Genomic DNA, 20,733 nt, shown 5'->3' with positions numbered 1-20,733 from the left:
GTTTTCTAAAAGAAATTGGAAAATCTGCCCAAATCCAAAATGGCCGCGGGCGAGATCTTTGACCTGACATCACTAGAAAGCGACACCCCGTGGATGGTCAGCATGTGTATATGTCCCGCCCCCTACGGTGTGCTGCAGCCATGGCGGATGAGATCAGCAAAGCACAGAGCGCCCAGCCCGGGGGAGACACGATCTTCGGGAAGATCATCCGCAAAGAGATTCCAGCCAAAGTCTTCTATGAGGATGAGCAAGTAGGTGGATGGAGGATGGGACACGTGCAGCTGTCTGTAGCTGGGTGACAGCTGACAGTTATCTGATTGATGGCACTGAGGGGGGAGAGATTCTGACAACTGCTCCTCTGATTGCAGGAGGCTCCTGATCGTCCCACATGGGGGCTGTACGATAAGGTAACCAGATTTTTAAAATGAAATCCGGGGACATATTTTTTCTTTACTAGTGGCAACAATCAGCGACTCTCTGCCCGTCGCCGCACAGCCTCTCAAGTCTTACTCTTCGGGCCCCCGGTGACTTGTCGGTATGGTTCTCCCTATCGAGATGGTTCCTGTAAGGACTGCGCAGGCGCAATCCTTGCTGACCGAAATGTCCGAACCTCGGCCAGCATTTGGGCTCATTCCTTAACATCCCTGTGGATTGGAGGATGTTAAAAAGAGTCAGGAGGCTGAGCGAGCATAGCGAGCCATCCGAGCGGCCACTTACCTCAAATTCCACATCGCCCTGGAGGTTCGGTGATTACCGTCGGCAAGGATTGCGCCTGCGCAGTCCTTGCAGGAACCATCTCGATAGCCGGAACCATATCGTCAGATCACCGGCTGTTACTGGGTGGGGAGTGGAGGAAGATCACTCCGCCAGGGAAGGCAAGGAGACGGCAGGTGGCTGGCCAGGATTTGAGTCAAGGCAGAAGAACATGCGAGTGGAGCTGAATGGGCATGCGCCCGAAACTGAAGAAATATTCCCTCCGCTCCGACCAGCACATGATCATCAGAAGGGGGCACAGACGATGGGAAAAATACAAACCCCCCTATGCTAGTAGGCACGGCGGAGCGGGGGTGTGTAATTCTAATTTTTTTATTTTAATTCAGCACTGACTGTCTTTGAAATTTCAGGTTTCTGCACAGATGTCTATGTAAATCGCGGCCCGAAATCGCAAAAAGTAGTACAGGAACTACTTTTTGAAATCGGTGCAGTGCCGCAGATGCGGCGTCGCACCGATTAGGACAGTGTCATTACCGGCAAATGCCGCCAATTTGAGATGCGATTTCACATGTGAAATCTCATCTCAAATCGAAGGAAATCGTACCCAGTGTGAACCTGGGCTTAATGTCTTCTATGAAGGAGGTAGTGGCCTACTTTCAGTCCCTTAAAGTGGTAGTAAAGTCTTTACTACCACTTTCACCTAGAGGTAAGCCTATAATAAGGCTTACCTGTAGGTATAAAGAATATCTCCCAAACCTTACGGTTTAGGAGATATTCCCCTCGCAATGCGCCGCTGATTGCCGCCGCCGGACCTTGCCGGAATGAAGTCTCCCGCGCGCATGCGAGGGAGTGACGACATCGCCGCTCCAGCCAATCACCGCGCTGGAGCAGCCATACCCAGAAGACACGCCGAGGCAAGATGACTTCTCGCTCGGCGTGGACCAGGTAAGTTCTCTACACCTCGTTCCAAGGTAAGTATTTCATAATGAGCTAGTATGCAGTGCATACTAGCTCATTATGCCCTTTGCCTTTCAGGTGTAAAAAAAATAAATAAAAAAATTATTGGGTATACAACCGCTTTAATGACGGTAGCTGGACTAGGACCTTCCTCGTCTAAACCCAAAGCTCAAGAGCCTTCAGCCTCGGCTAGATACCTTCCTCTGTTAGTGTCTGCGACCATTAGTTCACGCAATACTTCTGATCTGGAAGGTGGTGAGAATCTGGGTTCTACATCTGATGAGGAATCTGCATCAGAGGAAGATACGGGTAACCCTAAGTATCTTTTCCCAGTTGAAGATATTGATGAACTATTGAAGTCAATATATACTTCGGAGCAGATTGAGATGCCACAGCAAGCCCAATCTGTACAGGATAGAGTGTATAGGGGTCTACAGGGGAGGTAGTCGAGAGCTTTTCCAGTGCACCAGTCGCTTAAAGCGGTAGTTCCCCCTCCAGAAATGTTTTACCCTTAGATTGATGCTCATTTTGTCTAGGGGAATCGGCTAGTTGTTTTAAAATCGACGCTGTACTTACTGTTGTAGTGGTATGGGTCTTCGGGAGTGGGCGTTCCTTCTTGATTGACAGGCTTCCGACGGTCGCATCTATTGCGTCACGAGTAGCCGAACGTTGGTGCGGCTCTATACGGCGCCTGCGCACCGACGTTCGGCTACTTTCGGAAAATCGTGACGCGATGGATGCGACCATCGGAAGCCTGTCGGAAGACTGTCAATCAAGATGGAACGCCCATACCCAGAAGCGCCGGAGAAGATCGCTCTCTACAACGGTAAGTACAGCGTCGATTTTAAAACAACTAGCCGATTCCTCTAGACTAAATGAGCATCAATCTAAGGGTAAACATTTTTTGGAGGGGGAACTACCGCTTTAAGGACATGGAAAAAGGTTCCTTTTCAGTCCGAGTTTGAGGATTTTTTCTTTAAGTGTCCTAGATTAGATGCCACTATGTCACAGGTGTCCAAGAGGTCAGATCTTTCCTTTGAGGACTCTGGGGTCCTTGAGGATCAAATGGACAGAAAGGTCAACTCCTTGCTACGTAAGGCCCGGGATGCTTTGGCTTTTTCTTTGGGTCCAGCGGTAGCTTCCACCTGTGTGGCTAAGAATTTAGATGTATGGGTCCAGCGTCTGGATGATCTTCTTGCATCCGACACCCCCAAAGAGGAGATTAGGGAGTCTCTCCCACTCATTGCGAAGTCAGTGACTTTTTTTAGCTGATTCCGTAAAAGCTGCAGCCAGGTCTATTGCTCTCATTAATTCAGCTAGGTGGGCTATCTGGCTTTAATCTTGAGAGGGTGACCTTGCCTCCAAGAATAAACTCTGCGGCATACCCTTTGAAGGCAAGCTCTTATTTGGTTCCTCCTTAGTGGAGGTCCTAGTTCGCTCTTCTGAGAAGAGTAAACGGTTCCCTTCTTCCCAAAGGAATAAGCCCCAGAATAAAAGGCCTTTTCGCAGGTTCCAAAACAAGGTTCATTTTAGAGCCAGCAGGCAAAGAAGTGGTATTTTAGCAAAGACAAGCAAAAAGGGGAACTCTGTTTGCTCCTTCAGCCCCTTCCAAGAATCCCCAGTGATGCTAGAATTGGGGTATTGGGAAGGTTGTCCCATTTTGTCAAAGAATGGGCAGAGATTTCCAACAATTCCTTTATTCTTCCAAACATTGGAAAGGGGTTACAGGTTGGAATTCAAAAGTCTTCCCCTCCAGAGATTTTTTCTTACCCATCTGCCAAGAGACGGCAAGCCATGATGAATCGAATTTCTGTGTGGGAAACGGAGGGAGTTTCGTATGGTCATCAATATAAAAGCTCATAGTCTACAGATGTTTCCGGATGGAAAATATTTATTCTGTAAGAAATCTGTTGTTGCCAGGGGTCTTCATCATAACCCTGGATCTCCAGGATGCTTATCTTCATGTTCCAATCTGCCAGCGTCATCGAAAGTTCCTCAGATTTGAGATTCTCATTGGCAGTTCAATGGCTTTCCTTTTGGGCTCTCGGCAGCACCCAGAATTTTTACAAAAGTCATGGCCTTTTTTTGGATACAGAGTATATCGATTGTCCCATATTTAGACGATTTTTGCGCGAGACAAAGAGCCCCTTATTCAGGATCTGCAGTTTGGTTTTACGGACCTTTCAGAAATTGGGGTTGAAAATCAGCGGAAGTCTTGCCTGGTGCCGTCCCAGAGCATGCTTTTCCTAGGTTATCTTAGACTGTTGTCCAAAAGATTTTTCTTCCCGACGAGAACATTTTGAAAGCTGCTCCCGAAGACCTCCCTTCGGCGGATCATGCAGCTATTAGGGTTGATGACTGCGGCCATCCCAGGGGTGCCTTGGGCCCAATTACAATCCAGACCCTTTCAGGCGTTTCTTTTACTCCATTGGGAATGCACTCTACGAATCTTATAGTCCTCAAGTTTAGTTTATCTCATGAACAGGCAAGAGAGGGTGGCTATGTTCCTACGTACAGTGGGACCATGAAGAACAACTGAAGCCACCTTTCAATACAAAGGCAGATCACAGAAGCAAAAAAAGGAGTTTTGGAAAACTGGCGAAGACTGAGAGCAATAGAAAGAACTTTGAGTCAAAAATATACTGTATACTTGTATAGAAGATTTATTTATTTTATTTATTTTTTAAACCAGGGGTTGGCATTCTAGAAAGGAACTCTTCTCCGGCAGTTTAAAATGCTTGCTAAATCCCCTCAGGGGACACATTACTTGGTCCTGTTCATATCCGTGAAGGGGTTTTCAAATGAAAATGCATGTTTATTTCTGTCAGTGCTGGCTGTAGCGCCACCCTGGGTTGAAGCCCAAATTATGAGTGTACCTTTGGGGGGGGGGGTACAGTCAGCATTGAAGGCACTGCCCCCCCCCTCTTCATTCTGCAGTCCTGTGCCCCCTTTGTCACCTCCTCTGGGTATGACACAGTTCACATAGGAGAGCCTGCACAACCTCTGCCCCCATCTCCTCTGAATGCTGTCAGAAACCTAACTACAAGCTCTCTCTGTATTGCAGAAATGTGCAGCACTTATTGCAACTGTAGGGACAAAAAAGTGTGTGTGTGTGCGCGCAGGAAGTGTAATATTCACAGAAAATTTGTACCAAGGCTCTCATTGCTGAAATTGCTTTAGTTTTTTCCTCATGTTTACATGGATAAATTACAACAAATGGAGATGATTTGGAATTGTTGCAGTGCATAGAGTGAGGTGGCTGGTGGAGCCCTCAATGCTTTCTACTATGGAACATTTACTAAAGATCCATGAGAGACTGGAGAGCCCTGTCAATAATTCAGAGATTTGTAAACGAAAACACAAGTCCCATCTTCTACTGCAGCAAAGGGACTTGTAGACCTCAATGGAGCACAAGTGATGTTATCGTACTTGTAGTCCATTGGTTATGTCCTCCCAGCCCTGTAACCGCATGTCCATACCTCAGGTTAATAGTCTGCAGGAGCCTGTGCATTGCATCACGTTTTCTATGCCTTGCAGGCCCAGTGCAAGAAAATTAATACATGCACATTTTAACGTTTTTCGTTTGTTTAGAAAAAAAAAAAACTGTGGTGATTAAATGCCACTAAAAGAAAGCTCTATTTGTGTGATATAATAAGAATTTCATTAAGGTACAGGGCTGCATGACTGCAGATGTCATTCAAAGTCTGATAGTGTTGAAAGCTGAAAATTAGCCTGGGCAGGAAGGGGGTGAAAGTGCCCAGTAGGCAAGTGGTTAAAGCGGAGTTCACCTACTTTTTTTTTCTTATTTAATTCATCAATGGCAATTTACTTCCTCCCACCTGCTGCTAATCGTGTCGTTTCTTGCGGCGCACTGTCTCCTGGGAGCTTGGTGTCATAATTCCCAGGGGTCTGTGTGGATCGCCGCTGCTCAGCATCGTGAGATTTCAAAACCGGAAGTGACACAATGCTTATCTTTTTTACCATCACAACAGGGTGGGCGCTTCCGCCGCCTGTTGTAATGGCACCATCAGAAGTTTACAGCGCTGCGGCCCGAACATACTGCGCATGCGCGAGAACGGGTGGTGCATGCTGGTCGCTCAGCTGCACCGTATCCTGGAAGATGGTGCTTGTGGGAAATGCCAGGACAGAAGAATAAAAGTAATTTTTTGCTTACAAATCGGAAATCGAGCAGCGATTATATACAAAAAAACATTATGATCGTAAGATATTCATTACAATAAAAAAATATATATTTATCAGTGCCACAAAGGCATTAAATTGACCCAAAATGCAACTTGAGGACATAACCCATTAAAGCGATGTTAATTGCCGACAAGGTCCTACTGCCAAAAAAGCTGTGACAAATAGAGGTGCACCGAAAATTATCGACCGAGAACTGTGTGTTTTTTTTTTTTTTTTCATTGGACCAATAGCAAAAATCAGCCGATGCCGAAAGGGGACGGGGTCCGCCCCGGGTGCCGCACTGCTGATAGAACAACTTCCTTCCCCCTCCCTCTTCCCCTCGCCGCGATCTCCGTGTGTCACGGAGCTGAATTGTCTAGACTGTAGTAGTAATGTCCCGCCTCCTGTGATAGACGGCACACTGATCCAATGGCGGGACATTGTTTCTGCGGCCGCTTTGTGACAGAGATCGCTGCTGGTGCGGGCAGGGCACTGGTAAAGCTGCTGGGCACAGGCAAGCTGCATATGATGGGCACTGGTGAGGTTGCTGGGCACAGGCAGGTTGCATATGACAGGCACTGGTGAGGTTGCTGGGCACAGGCAGGCTGCATATGAGGGGTACTGGTGAGGATGCTGGGCACATGCAGGCTGCATATGAGGGGTACTGGTGAGGATGCTGGGCACAGGCAGGCTACATATGAGGAGCATCGGTGAGGTTGGGCACAGGCAGGCTGCATATGATGGGCACTGGTGAAGCTGCTGGGCACAGGCAGGCTGCATATGACGGGCACTGGTGAGGTTACTGGGCACAGGCAGGCTGCATATGACGGGCACTGGTGAGGTTGCTGGGCACAGGCAGGCTGCATATGACAGGCACTGGTGAGGTTGCTGGGCACAGGCAGGCTGCATATGACGGGCACTGCTGAGGTTGCTGGGCACAGGCAGGCTGCATTTGACGGGCACTGCTGAGGTTGCTGGGCACAGGCAGGCTGCATTTGACGGGCACTGGTGAGGTTGCTGGGCACAGGCAGGCTGCATTTGATGGACACTGGTGTGAGGCTGCATTGATCTCCTGTATCATGTGTGCTAGAGGTGACCTGTCTTGCACTAAAGGTACCAATAATGGCCAACAATAAACTCATATTAATTTAAATTGATGGTATTAATTAAAAAGTTGAATACAATTTTATATATAAAAAAAATATATAAATATTTTTTAAAAACTGACATTTTCGGTTGAGGTTTACGTCCTAGTGCATCCTTCATTTTCGGTATCGGTTTCGGCACCATAATTTCCATTCGTTGTACCCCTAGTGACAAATTATCATAGAGCAGGAGGGTGGACAAGCAACTGTTCTGAAAGCTGAATTTCCTCAATTCAGTGGGACGCCTCACCATAGCCTTTTTCAGGAGTTCAAGCTCTGCCCCTTCACCTCACATCCTTGTAGCCAATCCTGATGGCGCCAACTAACCTTCCTGCGTTAGGTCAACACCCACTGTATAGCTTTCCACCATATGCTTCCAAGCCTCCTTCTCCCTGAGGCCTCGTACACACGACAGAGTTTCTCGGCAGAATTCAGCGAGAAACTCGGTCAGAGCCGGATTCTGCCGAGAAACTCTGTCGTGTGTACACTTTCAGCCAGATGGAGCCGCCGAGGAACTCGTCGAAAATAGAGAACATGTTCTCTATTTTCTCGTTGTTCTATGGGAGAACTCGGCCCGCCGAGCTCCTCGGCGGCTTCAGGGCTGAACTCGCCGAGGAACTCGATGTGTTTGGCATGTCGAGTTCCTCGGCCGTGTGTACGAGGCCTAAGGATTTCATTATGGTGTGCTTTCCACCACCATTTTTGCCAGGTCTTTCAGACTGGCAGCCTCTTGTTTTAGCCATTGGAAGAGTTGGCGGTAGTGTAGTTCCTGCGCGGGGAAGATGGCTATATATTTTTCCAGGTTCACGTTTGGCATTGAGAGTATATGCTGCACTGCGCAAGCAGTCTGAAAAACAAAAACTTAAAATTTTAAAATTGCAAAATTGACATGAGGAAGGAGAAGTTTTTTTGGCAGAAGAGAGATTCAGTAGCTTTGACTTAAAAAACTTTACCCCTCAAAAACTTTTTTCACTTTTGATGGCACTTGTGGTTGCAATATACCCAGATGCTTCTCATGCCTGAGCACTTTTATGATTGGTTGCTTTAAACTCATTTTTTTTATTTTTCTTTGCTCTAAATAATCTTTCATCATGGCATACATTTTCATGGCATAACATTCTGTTATGTGAGAATCCTCAGTAGAGAAGGTCTGCTCTGCTGAGTTGAAGTCGGAGGCTCCTCTGGGAGACTATATTTAGTTCATGAGAAGCCAGATGGTTGCTTCTGAAATAAATAAAACGAGGGATGTGTTGCCCATTGCAACCTGTTAAATTCTAGCGATCGTTTTCTGACCTGCACAGGAAGGATGGCATCTGGCATCTAGATACTGCTGGCAACGAAGATGCCAAACGGCATGAGAAGTCTGCATGTTCATGAGATGAAGTGTTTGTGGATGAAGGTTACACTTTTATCATGAAATCCATCACGGGACATACAGAGGTTTTGCTGGAAAGATGATTATCTCTTGAAATTGTGAATAAATGTTTTAGTAACAAAGGTTTCACATTTCTGCCCAGAAAATAGGCGACTTTATGGCTAATGATACTTTTAACAAATGTGTTTTGAGGCAAAATGGAGCCTTTAAAGAATGGCTGAGGTCTAATGACTTGCATCCGGTTATTGTGAAGAAATGGCCGGATGGATCCCTTACTAGGGTGGGTAGACGTACCTGTAAGACCCCTTTCACACTAAGGCGTATTTCAGGCGTTTTAGCACCAAAAATGGAACATAAATAACGCCTGAAATAATCCTGCCCCAGCATTCTCAATGTGAAAGCCCGAGGGCTTTCACACTGAGGCGATGCGCTGGCGGGAGGGAAAAAAATCTCCTGCAAGCAGCATCTTTGGAGCGGTATAGGAGCGGGGTGTTTACCGCTCCTTCACATTGAAATCAATGGGAAACCGCGGTAATACGCCTCTGCAGAGGTGCATTGCGGGCAGTATTAACCCTCTTTCGGTCGGTAGCGGGGGTTAAAACCACACCGCTAGTGGCCAAATATCGCGGTAAATATGACAGTATAGCGGCGCTAAAAATCGCACTGCTATACCGCCACCACACCTCACCTGCCCAATGTGAAAGGGGCCTAAGTCTTGTGCGCTCCCAGCTTGCAGACAAAGCCGCTGCTACTGCTGTCAAATGACAGCAGAAATCATTGGCTAACACACGCATGCAACACCTTCACATCACACTTTTCTAATAAGTCGCTTTGGCTGCGACAGATTTAAAATGCTGCCATGTAGGAGTTAAGAAAACTATAAGTAGTGCGAAATTGGTGGAATTTTGGATTCATGCATGTCGGTACCGTATATGAATCTATAGCAAGCACCTCTCCTGAAAGTGGTGAGTTTTACAGGCAGAGAAGATATTTGGGGGAGTAATTTATCTCATTGTATTTTGAGCTCTGAAAGTGTTACTAAACCCACAACAGTAAAATCAGTCTGTTTATGCAGTAAAGCATGCTTGTTCGACTCCCTGTGAAACCTAAGGGGTTTATCCTCTGCATTGTATAACAAAGGCTGTTTTATCCTGTCTTATCTGGTTCTCCCCTTCCGCTCTGCACTTGCTCAGTTTGGTGTGTAATGCTAGAGTTTTTTTTTTTTTTTTCTTTGGGAAGGTGCATGTGATCAGCACAGGGCCAATCGGCACTGTTCAGACAGGGGGTCAGAGGTCATGCAGCCTCATAGGACAGATGGATGAGAATGGGGAAAAAAGCTTTAACCAGTGTTTTCGAACTGCTGATGAGAGAGGGTATTTAGCATAATTGCATTTCCATGTTCTGTGTAGAGGTCGGACCGATATGGGTTTTTCTCTGGCCGATGCCGATATTTGGAAATCGGGGAGGCCAACATGTGTTGCCGATCTTTGCAGTTGATATTTTAGGCCGATTTTTTTATTTTTTTTCCCTTAGTTGGTGCCCACTGGTGCAGCCCATCAGTGCAGCGTATCAGTATCCATTAGTGCCCACCAGTGAAACCTCATCAGGCTCCACTGGTGGGTACTATCAGTGCCCAGCAGTTCAACCTGCCAGTGCCACCTCAGTGCCCACAAGTGCAGCCTATCGGTGCCCACCAGTGCCGCCTCATCAATGCCCACCAGTGCATCCCTCCAGGGTATCCCATCATTGCCCACCAGTGCATCCCTCCAGGGTATCCCACCAGTGCATCCCATCATTGCCCACCAGTGCATATCACCATTGCATCCCTCCAGGGTATCCCACCAGTGCATCCCATCATTGCCCACCAGTGCATCCCTCCAGGGTATCCCACCAGTGCATCCCATCATTGCCCACCAGTGCATCCCTCCAGAGCATCACATCAGTGCCCACCAGGGCATCACCTAATCAGTGCATCACATCAGTGCCCACCAGTACAGCCTAATGTCATTCACTGCCAGCTCATCAATGCCCACCAGCGGAGCGCTCCTGGCTCCGCTGGTGGGCGGAGTATTGGGATGCCTGCCTTTACATGCACATGAATTTTAATCGCATCCCAGTCTTAGTCTGTAGGGTTCAATATTGAGTTGGCCCACCCTTTGCTGCTATAACAGCTTCAACTCTTCTGGGAAGGCTGTCCACAAGGTTTAGGAGTGTGTCTATGGTAATGTTTGACCATTCTTCCAGAAGTGCATTTGTGAGGTCAGGCACTGATGTGGATGAAAAGGCCTGGCTCGCAGTCTTCGCTTGATTCGTCACAAAGGTGTTTTATTGGGTTGAGGTCAGGACAACATAGACCTTGCTTTGTGCACTGGTCCAAATCACTTAGTGGAGGGGGATTATGGTGTGGGATTGATTTTCAGTGATTGGGCTTGACCCCTTGGTTCCAGTGAAGGGAATTCTTAAGGCATCGGCATACAAAGACATTTTGGACAATTTCATGCTCCCAACTTTGTGGGAACAGTTTGAGAATGGCCCCTTACTGTTCAACATGACTGCAAGGTCCATAAAAACATGGATGAGTGAGTTTGGGGTGGAGTAACTTGGCTGGCCTGCCCAGAGTCCTGACCACAACCCAATAGAATACCTTTGGGATGTATTGGAGTGGAGACTGTGAGCCAGCCTTCTCGACCACATCAGTGCCTGACCTCACAAATGCGCTTCTGGAAGAATGGTGAAACATTCCCATAGACACACTCCTAAACCTTGTGGACAGCCTTCCCAGAAGAGTTGAAGCTGTTATAGCGGCAAAGGGTGGACCAACTCAATATTGAGCACTGTAAAGTTCATGTGCGTGTAAAGGCAGGTGTCCCAATTCTTTTGGTAATCTAGTGCAGTGGTAATCGCCCTGTCCTCAGGGTCCACTAACAGGCCAGGTTTGCAAGATAACTGAAATACATGATAGGTGATATCATTTGCTGCTCAGTGATTGCAGTATTCTAGTCTGCATCTCCCCCCAAGGAAATGCATAAAACCTGGCCTGTTGGTGGGCCCTGAGGACGGGGTTGATGACCACTGATCTAGTGTACTAGTGTATGTTACATGGGCGGCAGCAGGTTAAGACTACTTTCACACATCTATATTTTGTGCAGTTATAGTGCGGTACATTTTATACACATATTGTACACGTTTTGCAGTGTGTTCAATGCATTACTGTTCCTTCCTGTGGAAAGGGTGTTTTGCTAATGGCTGCAATGGTGTGTGTTTTTTTTTTTTTTGTTTTTTTTTTAATACCTTAAAGTGGAGTTCCACCCATAAATATAACATTACATCAGTAGTTTTAAAAAAATGTCATTAGTCCTTTAAGAATTTTTTTTTTTTTTTTTTAGATGCCTTCAAAGTGTTGTTGCTAGGCAGAATAGTTAATCTTCCCTCTTCCTGCACCTAGGTGTCTAAGCTTCCTAACCTACACCGCACAGACTCCTGGGAATGTAGTGGGTGTAACTTTCCAGGAGTCTGTGCACTCCCCAGTCTCGAAGAATCATGTGACTTGGACAGTACAGGTGCTGAAACCTGATCTGAAACCTATTACACTGCTTGTGCAGCACTGAGCATGTGCGAGATCTGCAAGGCTGAAATCCAGGAAGTCATACAGTCTGGCTTCATGATACCCACACTTAAGATGGCCCCAGTTAATTTCTATTTTATAAAGTGTCTAAATGCTGTAACAACCTAACAAAACGGACCTTAGTTTACAGACTAACTTTACTAGAATACATTAAGCTTGTGTATTACACAAGTGAAATTGTGGCCGGAACTCCGCTTTAAATGAAATGCTTTGCAATAACGCAGGATAACATGTTGATCATTCCCATACTGTCCATCCCTTCTTTCCTCCTGTACTGTGTAAAGTTTGCTGTTTGTGGCTAAGCCAGACATATCGCCGAGTGCTCTGGGTGAGTTTTTTCCTATTTATAATCTTTTTGTTCTTGTTCTTCTCTAGTGTATCGCCTTCCATGATATCTCTCCGCAAGCTCCAGTACATTTCCTAGTGGTGCCTAAGAAGGCTATTAGCCGTTTATCTGAAGCGGATCCTGCTGATGAAGCTGTAAGTGAAAGCTCATTTTTATATTGATGAATAACCAGTCTCTCTCAGTCCATTGAGAATACATTGCTTTAGGCCTTGCAGACAGCAGAGGGACTGATTTACTTTGATGTATTCTGTTCAATCCACGGGCATAACAGAAACCAACAGCTAGGAAAACAGTTTGGCTTCTCCTTGAAATTGACACAGATATAAATCATGCTGGTAGTCTGGTGGATACAAATTGGAAAAATGGTCTTCTAGGATTACTTATCTTATGCTTTGGTGGCCACCCTCCCCCAGAAGTTCTTTTAACCACTTCATTACTGGACACTTAAACCCCCTTTGTGCCCAGACCAATTTTCAGCTTTCAGCACTGACGCATTTTGAATGACAATTGCGCGGTCATACAACACTGTACCCATTTTTTTCCCACAAATAGAGCATTCTTTTGGTGGTATTTGATCACCTGCGATTTTAATTTTTTGCGCTATAAACATAAAAAGACAGAAAATTTTGAAAAAAAAAAAAAAACTTTTTGACTTTTTGTTATAATAATATCCCAATTAAAAAAAAAAAAATTTCCCTCGGTTTAGGCCGATACGTATTCTACATATTTTTGTTTAATTTTTTTTTGCAATAAGCGTATATTGATTGGTTTGCGCAAAAAGTTATAGTGCCTACAAAATAGGGGATAGATTTATTTTTATTTTATTTATTTTTACTAGTAATGGCGGCGATTTGCATTTTTTTTTTGTCAGGCCTGCAATATTGCGGCGGACGTATCGGACACTTTTGACACAATTTTGGGACCATTCACATTTATACAACGATCAGTGCTATAAAAATGTGCTAATTACTGTATAAATGTGACTGGCAGTGAAGGGGTTAACACTAGGGGGTGAGGAAGGGGTTAAATGTATTCCCTGGGTGTGTTCTTACTGTGTGGGGGGAGGGGACTGACTGGGGGAGGTGACCAATGCTGTGTCCCTATGTACAAGGGACACAGCATCGGTCTCCTCTCCCCCCTGACAGGATGTGGAGCTGTTTACACACAGAGCTCCACATCCCTGCTGTCACCACCGATCGCGGGTGTCTGGCGGACATCGCGGCCGCCAGGCACACGTATCGGCTCCCGAGCGATGCGCCGGACACGTTGTTTCCCCGCTGCGCGCCCCCAGCGGCACGCACGGGGAATGACCATAGGATGTCCAAAGACATCCGCTCGGCACTTGAGAGCTGCGCTGTGGACCAAACCCTATTGGCATGCTAAGTGCACTGTTACAAATCATCAAAGTGATTATTAAACACTTCAGCCCTGGAAGGATTTGCCCCCTTAATGACAGGCCATTTTTTGCGATACAGCACTGTGTTGCTTTAACTGACAATTGTGCTGTCATGTGACGTACACACACAATGTGTCTTTTTTTTTATATTTTTTTTACAAATTGGAGCTTTTTATTTTTTTTGTGCTATTTGATCACCTTTGTCAGGGGTGTCCAAACTTTTTTCAAAGAGGGCAGGTTTGATGAAGTGAACATGCGTGAGGGCCGACCATTTTGCCCGACATTCTTTAAACCATTAAAATTTGGTCTAAGCACGTTCCTCCGAGCACTAATACACTGCCCAACAAGAATTCTCTTGCCTTTGTGGCTGTGTGTGAGTAAAAAGATGAGCTTGGGCGTATTATTTGGATATACCGTATTTGACGTATAACGCACGCCTTCACTTTAAGAGCAAAGTTTGAGGGAAAAAAATGTAATAAAGAACTTTGAAGCAAAATAAGGGTCAGTGCCCATCTGCAGACTCACCATTGCCAGGAATGCACTCGCCATTGCCAGGAATGCAGCACGATTTGCCAGGAAAGCACTCGCGAGCGCCAAAAATAAATTGCAGGAGACTCTCCTGTTTACACAGCGGCCTCTTTAATAGAAAATTCCGCCTCCTTTGGACAGAACAGTCGTCCAATGACAGCGCAGGACTTCTATTACAGAGGCCGCCTGTAAACGGCAAATTCTCCTGTGTGCGTCCCGCCTCCTCCCTGTCCCGTTCCAAGGCATATACATCTTTTGTGGCCTCGGCGCTTGGAGATTGTCGGGGGCCAGAAAAGAGATTATATACCGTATTTTCCGGCGTATAAGACGACCCGGCGTATAAGACGACCCCCTAATTTTCCAGGAAAAATGTTGGTTTTGGGATATACTCACTGTATAAGACTACCCCCTTCTTACTGTCTTTCTGGAAGCTGAGGGGGAGCCAGAACCGCTGACAGAAACAGGCTTTTTCAAATCTCACTGTGCCATTACATTACATGCCCAGACTGTGCCATTACATTCCTCACTGTGCCATTACATTACATGCCCAGACTGTGCCATTACATTCCTCACTGTGCCATTACATTACATGCCCAGACTGTGCCATTACATTACTCACTGTGCCATTACATTACATGCCCAGACTGTGCCATTACATTACATGCCCAGACTGTGCCACTGTGCAATTACATGCCCCCACATTGCCATTGTGCCATTACATGCCCCCACATTGCCATCACTTGCCCCCACTGTGCCTGAACTTGTTGCCCCCCCAGTGCATTAACACTCACTTTTTTCCCATCGCTGACAGTCCCCCATGCTGCGATCGCGATCGTGAATGATTTCAAAGCCGCGCCTTCACTGCAGAGTGTTCTGTGATAGGATGAACAAAAATCTTCCCAGCAGCGCCTCTGTTATGTTTCCCGCCTATCACGGACGTCTTCTCATCTCGTCCGAGGATGAGAAGGCATCTGTGATAGGAGGAACAAAGAACAGAGGCGTTGCTGGGAAGATTTTTGTTCATCCTATCACAGAACACTCTGCAGTGAAGGCGCGGCTTTGAAATCATTCTCGATCGCGATCGCCGTATGGAGACTGTCAGCGCTGGGGAAAAAAGTGAGTACTTAGACTGTACCCGGCGTATAAGACGACCCCCGACTTTGGATGCATTTTTTTGCATCCAGAAAGTCGTCTTATACGCCGGAAAATACGGTATATATATATATATATATATATATATATATATATATATATATATAGTCTGTCTAAATATCCCGGCGGGCCGTCCAAAACCGGAACGCAGGCCGGACTTATTTTTTATGCTATAAAGAAAAAAAGAGCAACAGTGTTTATATATATATATATATATATATATATATATATATATATATTCCGCCACCATTTTCGGCAACTTTTTGTCTATTGGTAAAACTTTGATAAACCCTAGTTTCGGCTGATAATTCTCAGCAGAGGCTATATTGGTGCATCCCTAGTTGCCATTACTGCAAAGATTTTATTTTAGGGTGTTCTTACCTTGTTTCTAGCAGTAGGTGGCGCTGCTGCATTGCTTGCTGTAGCGTAAAGGACAAAGTACATTGCAATAGCCATTTCCTTCTTCTTTTTTCCAGCATTTGTTTTACGCTGCATTTCATTCTCTGGAAAATGAGACTGGAACAGAAAAATGAATTTATAGACTGTTGAATCCTGTGTTTTCTTTTTTTTTGTATAACTATCAAGGAAAACAGTTTTTTGCAGTTTTAAAACTATTTAAACAATTTCTGATTTAGGATATATTCCTTAGACCAGAATTAGGACATGTGGCCTTCCTCCATATATAGTATGTCGTCTTTTCAGGTTATTTCAAACCACAAGGTTGCCCATTAGATTTTCTCTGTTCACCATACTTTATTTGATCTATCTTCACAGTCCTTTCCAAAGTGCCAGCTTGGCTAATTACCACCACACACACGGGCTCTGTGACTTAATTAGAAAATGTTGGTTTATGATGTTTTCACAGATTGATTTCCTGACCACTCATCTGTTTTATGACGGCGAGGGAAATTTTTTAAATTTGCTGTCATGTAAATGGGATTTAATTCAGGTGTTTCTCATACATCTCTGATAGATGTGGCTAAAGGTTCCATCTTATGCCTAATGCATTAGGGTAATGTCACATGGGACTTTTACAAACTGAAAAAAAGATATGTTATGATTTTCCATGCTGAGCTGGTACGTTTTACACAGTATAGAGTATGGCGACAATCTTTCAACATGCTATAATAATTAAATCGCACATTTATCAGGATATAGGGCCTTCTCGCTCATGACCCTTGGTTAATTTTTTTTCATCCGCTCAGAATTCAGTTTCTTTGGCGGATCCCTCTTAACCTTTATTATGATGGAGGAAGGGAACAGTCAGTTAGAAAGCACCGCACGTGATTTATTGAACTGGGAGTTTGACCTCTATGCCTGTCAGTGCTGGGGATGCACGATTTTAAACACTGGATTTTTTCAGATCTGCTAATTTACCTGTAATAGGAAAGAGTAGGATACATACGGATCTTGGGGAGGAGAAGCAGCACATCACTGGTTTTGGTGAATGGCTATGCAGGGGGGAGAGTGGGAGCACAAGTTTGATCATTGGAGGAAGGCAGGCTGAGTTCCCAGCTCAGCCAGAAAACTGACCACTCTGTGCACTCATAGCAAAGCAAAGGCACTGGCAGGAACACCAGGGATTTTGCACCAAGGAAGTAATACAAAAAGAGCAGGATACTTTTTCATACAAGTACATGGTACAGAAAACACGAATCAGGAATATAAAGTGTTGGTGTAACACATTCTTTAACCACTTAAGGACCGCCGATATACATCGGCAGAATGGCACGGCTGGGCACAGGCACGTACAGGTACGTTGCCTTTAAGAACCCAGCCGTGGGTTGTGCGCCCCGGTCCGAAGCTCCATGGCCGTGGGACCCGATCGCCGCTGGTGTCCCGCGATCGGTCACAGGAGCTGAAGAACTGGGAGGTGTGTGTGTGTGTGTGTGTGTGTGTGTGTGTGTGTGTGTGTGTGTGTGTGTGTGTAAACAAACCTTCCCTGTTCTTCACAGTGGCAGTGTCATCGTTCGTCTGTTCCCTGATATAGGGAAAGACGATCAATGGTGTCGCATGTCCAGCCCCGTCCCCCTACAGTTAGAAACACATATGAGGTCACACTTAACCCCTACAGCGCCCCCTAGTGGTTAACTCCTAAACTGCAATTGTCATTTTCACAGTAATCGGTGCATTTTTATAGCACTTTTTGCTGTGAAAATTACCATGGTCCCAAAAATGTATCAAAATTGTCCGATGTGTCCGCCATAATGTCGCAGTCACGAAAGTAGTAAAAAAAAAAAAATTCTTAATAAAAATGCCATAAAAAAATATCCCTTTTGTAAACACTATAAATTTGGCGCAAACCAATCGTTAAACGCTTATTGCGATTTTGGTAGAAAAAAAAAATACGTAGAAGAATACGTATCGGCCTAAACTGAGGGGAAAAAAAATGTTGTTTTTATATCTTTTTTGGGGATATTTATTATAGCAAAAAGTAAAAAATATTATTTTTTTTCAAAATTGTCGCTCTATTTTTGTTTATAGCCAAAAAATAACCGCAGAGGTGATCAAATACCACCAAAAGAAAGCTCTATTTGTGGGGAAAAAAAAGGACGCCAGTTTTGCTTTGGGAGCCACGTCGCACGACCGCGCAATTGTCAATCGCAAAAAGGGCTAAGGTCCTTAACCCAGGGCTCGACAAATCCCGGGTGCCAGGTCGCCATGGCGACTAGAAATGGTGTCCTGGCGACTTGGCTTGGAAGGTGGGCAAAAAAAATTTAAAAAAATTGTGAGCTGGCGCCATCTGGTGGTGAGCCGTTGGTATTACAAGTTATTGCCACCAGATGTGTGAGCTGGCGCCATCTGGTGGTGGCCGTTGGTATTACAAGTTAAGCATTACAAGTTAAACAGCAATTCTAATGTCATTTTTCACTGCCATCTTCTTCCCTCTAATTAGAACCCCCAAACATTATATATATTTTTTATCCTAACACCCTAGAGAATAAAAAGGCGATCGTTGCAATACTTTCTGTCACGCCGTATTTGCGCAGCGGTCTTACAAGCGCACTTTTTTGGGAAAAAATTACACTTTTTTAAATTAAAAAATAAGACAACAGTAAAGTTATCCCCATTTTTTTTAATATTATGAAAGATAATGTTACGCTGAGTAAATTCATACCCAACATGTCACGCTTCAAAATTGCGTCCGCTCGTGGAATGCCGACAAACTTTTACCCTTTAAAATCTTCATAGGCGACGTTTAAAAAAAATCTACAGGTTGCATGTTTTGAGTTACAGAAAAGGTCTAGGGCTAGAATTATTGCTCTCGCTCTACCAATCGCGGCGATACCTCACATGTGTGGTTTGAACACCGTTTACATATGCGGGCGCCACTCACGTATGTGTTCGCTTCTGCGCGCAAGCTCGTCGGGACGGGGTGCGTTTTCTGGCTCCTAACTTTTTTAGCTGGCTCCTAGATTCCAAGCAAATTTGTCAAACCCTGCCTTAACCTGCATATTGGTCCGGGTCTTAAGTGGTTAAAGAAGACAACCTCTGAGTGTTGAGAGGTAATACCTGTTCAGTTCCAGTTTAAAGTCCTTTTTTAAAGAACTGTAGTTTTAGTATCGATATCTTTAATCGTCTCCTTTCCCAGTAACCCTGCAGCCTCCTCACTGCACCATTAAAATATCTAGTCCAATTTTGTGGCCATGTTCCATGGTACTGACCCTTTTTAGGATGTAACATGAAATATGGTCATGTTCCCCAGAGCCCCACGTTCCTCTGTTTGATTTGCGAGGTGCTGGAAACACTACCAAGTCCCACATGCCACCGTAGCACAGGGTTAAATCTCAGTGGAACACAAGTGATGTCACCACACTTCATTGATTGTCAGCGGACCTGGGGCTGGAGGAGAAGTTTGCAGAAGCCTGTGCATTGCACCTACCAGGCACTGTTTGTGGTTTCAATGCAAACTTGTAATAAATTCACATTTTATATTGTGTGGGTGTATTTTTTATTTATGTTTTGCTAAAGGTGGATTATGACTTTAAAGGGTAAGTTTAGTCTGTGAAGACGCAACCTTGCCTTCCTTCTTTCATAACGGCATTCCGGAAGAAGTGTCTCTCACAGCCACATGATCAAATGACTGCTCACCATTGTAAACATAGCGATGCTTACAGGCTGCTAGTGCAGTGGATCATCATCTTTTTTAAAGTAAACTTACCTTTTATTGTTCTACTTGCCTGTTCTCTGGGACTGAAGTGATTAAATTAACAGCAACTGTTTTGTCCATACTTCTGTTTCTTAGATCTGTAAGGGAAAACTCATTGTGTATAATCCTGTAATTGGCAGCCCTCTGTACAACATTGGCTGTTGTCACTTTTTCATTATTTTTACAGTGTAAACATTTCAGTGCAGACATTTTTAACCTTTTATCCTTTTGCTCTCATTCCACAGCTACTAGGACATCTGATGATTGTTGGCAAGAAATGTGCTGCCGATCTGGGCTTGGAAAAAGGTTTTCGGCTGGTCGTCAATGAGGGACCAGATGGTGGTCAGTCTGTGTACCACGTTCACCTGCATGTTCTTGGCGGACGTCAGCTGGGCTGGCCTCCAGGCTAATGGGCCGCAATGCACATGATAAAAACAAAGCAATCTCAATCTGTCCTGTCAGAAATGCAGTCTAATGTCCACCTTTTGGTACATAATTACTTGTTCAGACGAGAATACTTCTGACCTGCTTAACGTGGAAGTAGAGCATGGCAAAATAAAATGAGTTGATTACTTCAGTCGTGTGTGTGTGTGTGTGTGTGTGTTTTTTTGTTTTTTTTTAACGGTTTACCGTGATTGTAACCATTAAAGGGTCACTAAAGGAAAAAAAATGTTTCGCTGAAATGACTGTTTACAGGGTATAGAGACATAATAGTTAACTGATTCCTTTTAAAAATGTTTAAAAATAGATAAAAAACAATCGTATAATGTGCCTGCAGTGTAGTTTTGTTTTTGCTGTTGTTTGCTGGTTCTCTGATGTACAGAGAGCCACTAGAGGGCAGTTAGCCAATAGAGGGCAGCGATGCTTTGTCTAAAACTCCTCAGCACCAATCTAGTTTCGTTTTACACACAGTAATCACACCTCCTTGATTAGTCACCACCGTGAGAAATCTCCCAGTACTGTGGTGATCAGGAAACAACCAGGAAGTGTCCAGAACAGAGAGGATTTACAGCAACATCAAAGCAAAAACGAACAATGAGGACATGAAACCAGGACTGCAGTAAGGTAAAGGAAGCTATTTAGCTAAAAAAAATAATTCCTTTAGTGACCCTTTAAGGGACTGCTTTACCTAAAGATTTAATGTAGCCAAGTAGAGTTTACTT

At 44.9% G+C, this 20,733-nt stretch overlaps 1 protein-coding gene across 1 annotated transcript; it reads left to right on the top strand.

The window, feature by feature from the left end:
- Nucleotides 1–101: 101 nt before the first annotated feature.
- HINT1 (histidine triad nucleotide binding protein 1) lies at nt 102–20,147 on the top strand. Its single transcript, XM_040345058.1, has 3 exons — nt 102–251; nt 12,374–12,478; nt 19,816–20,147. The coding sequence occupies exons 1-3, from the start codon at nt 111–113 to the stop codon at nt 19,978–19,980; spliced, it is 411 nt and encodes a 136-aa protein (XP_040200992.1). The 5' UTR covers nt 102–110; the 3' UTR covers nt 19,981–20,147.
- The last annotated feature ends 586 nt before the right edge of the window (nt 20,148–20,733 follow it).

Source organism: Rana temporaria, chromosome 1 (assembly GCF_905171775.1).
Source record: "Rana temporaria chromosome 1, aRanTem1.1, whole genome shotgun sequence".
Taxonomy (NCBI): domain Eukaryota; kingdom Metazoa; phylum Chordata; class Amphibia; order Anura; family Ranidae; genus Rana; species Rana temporaria.
This window is presented reverse-complemented; position numbering and strand designations above follow the sequence as displayed.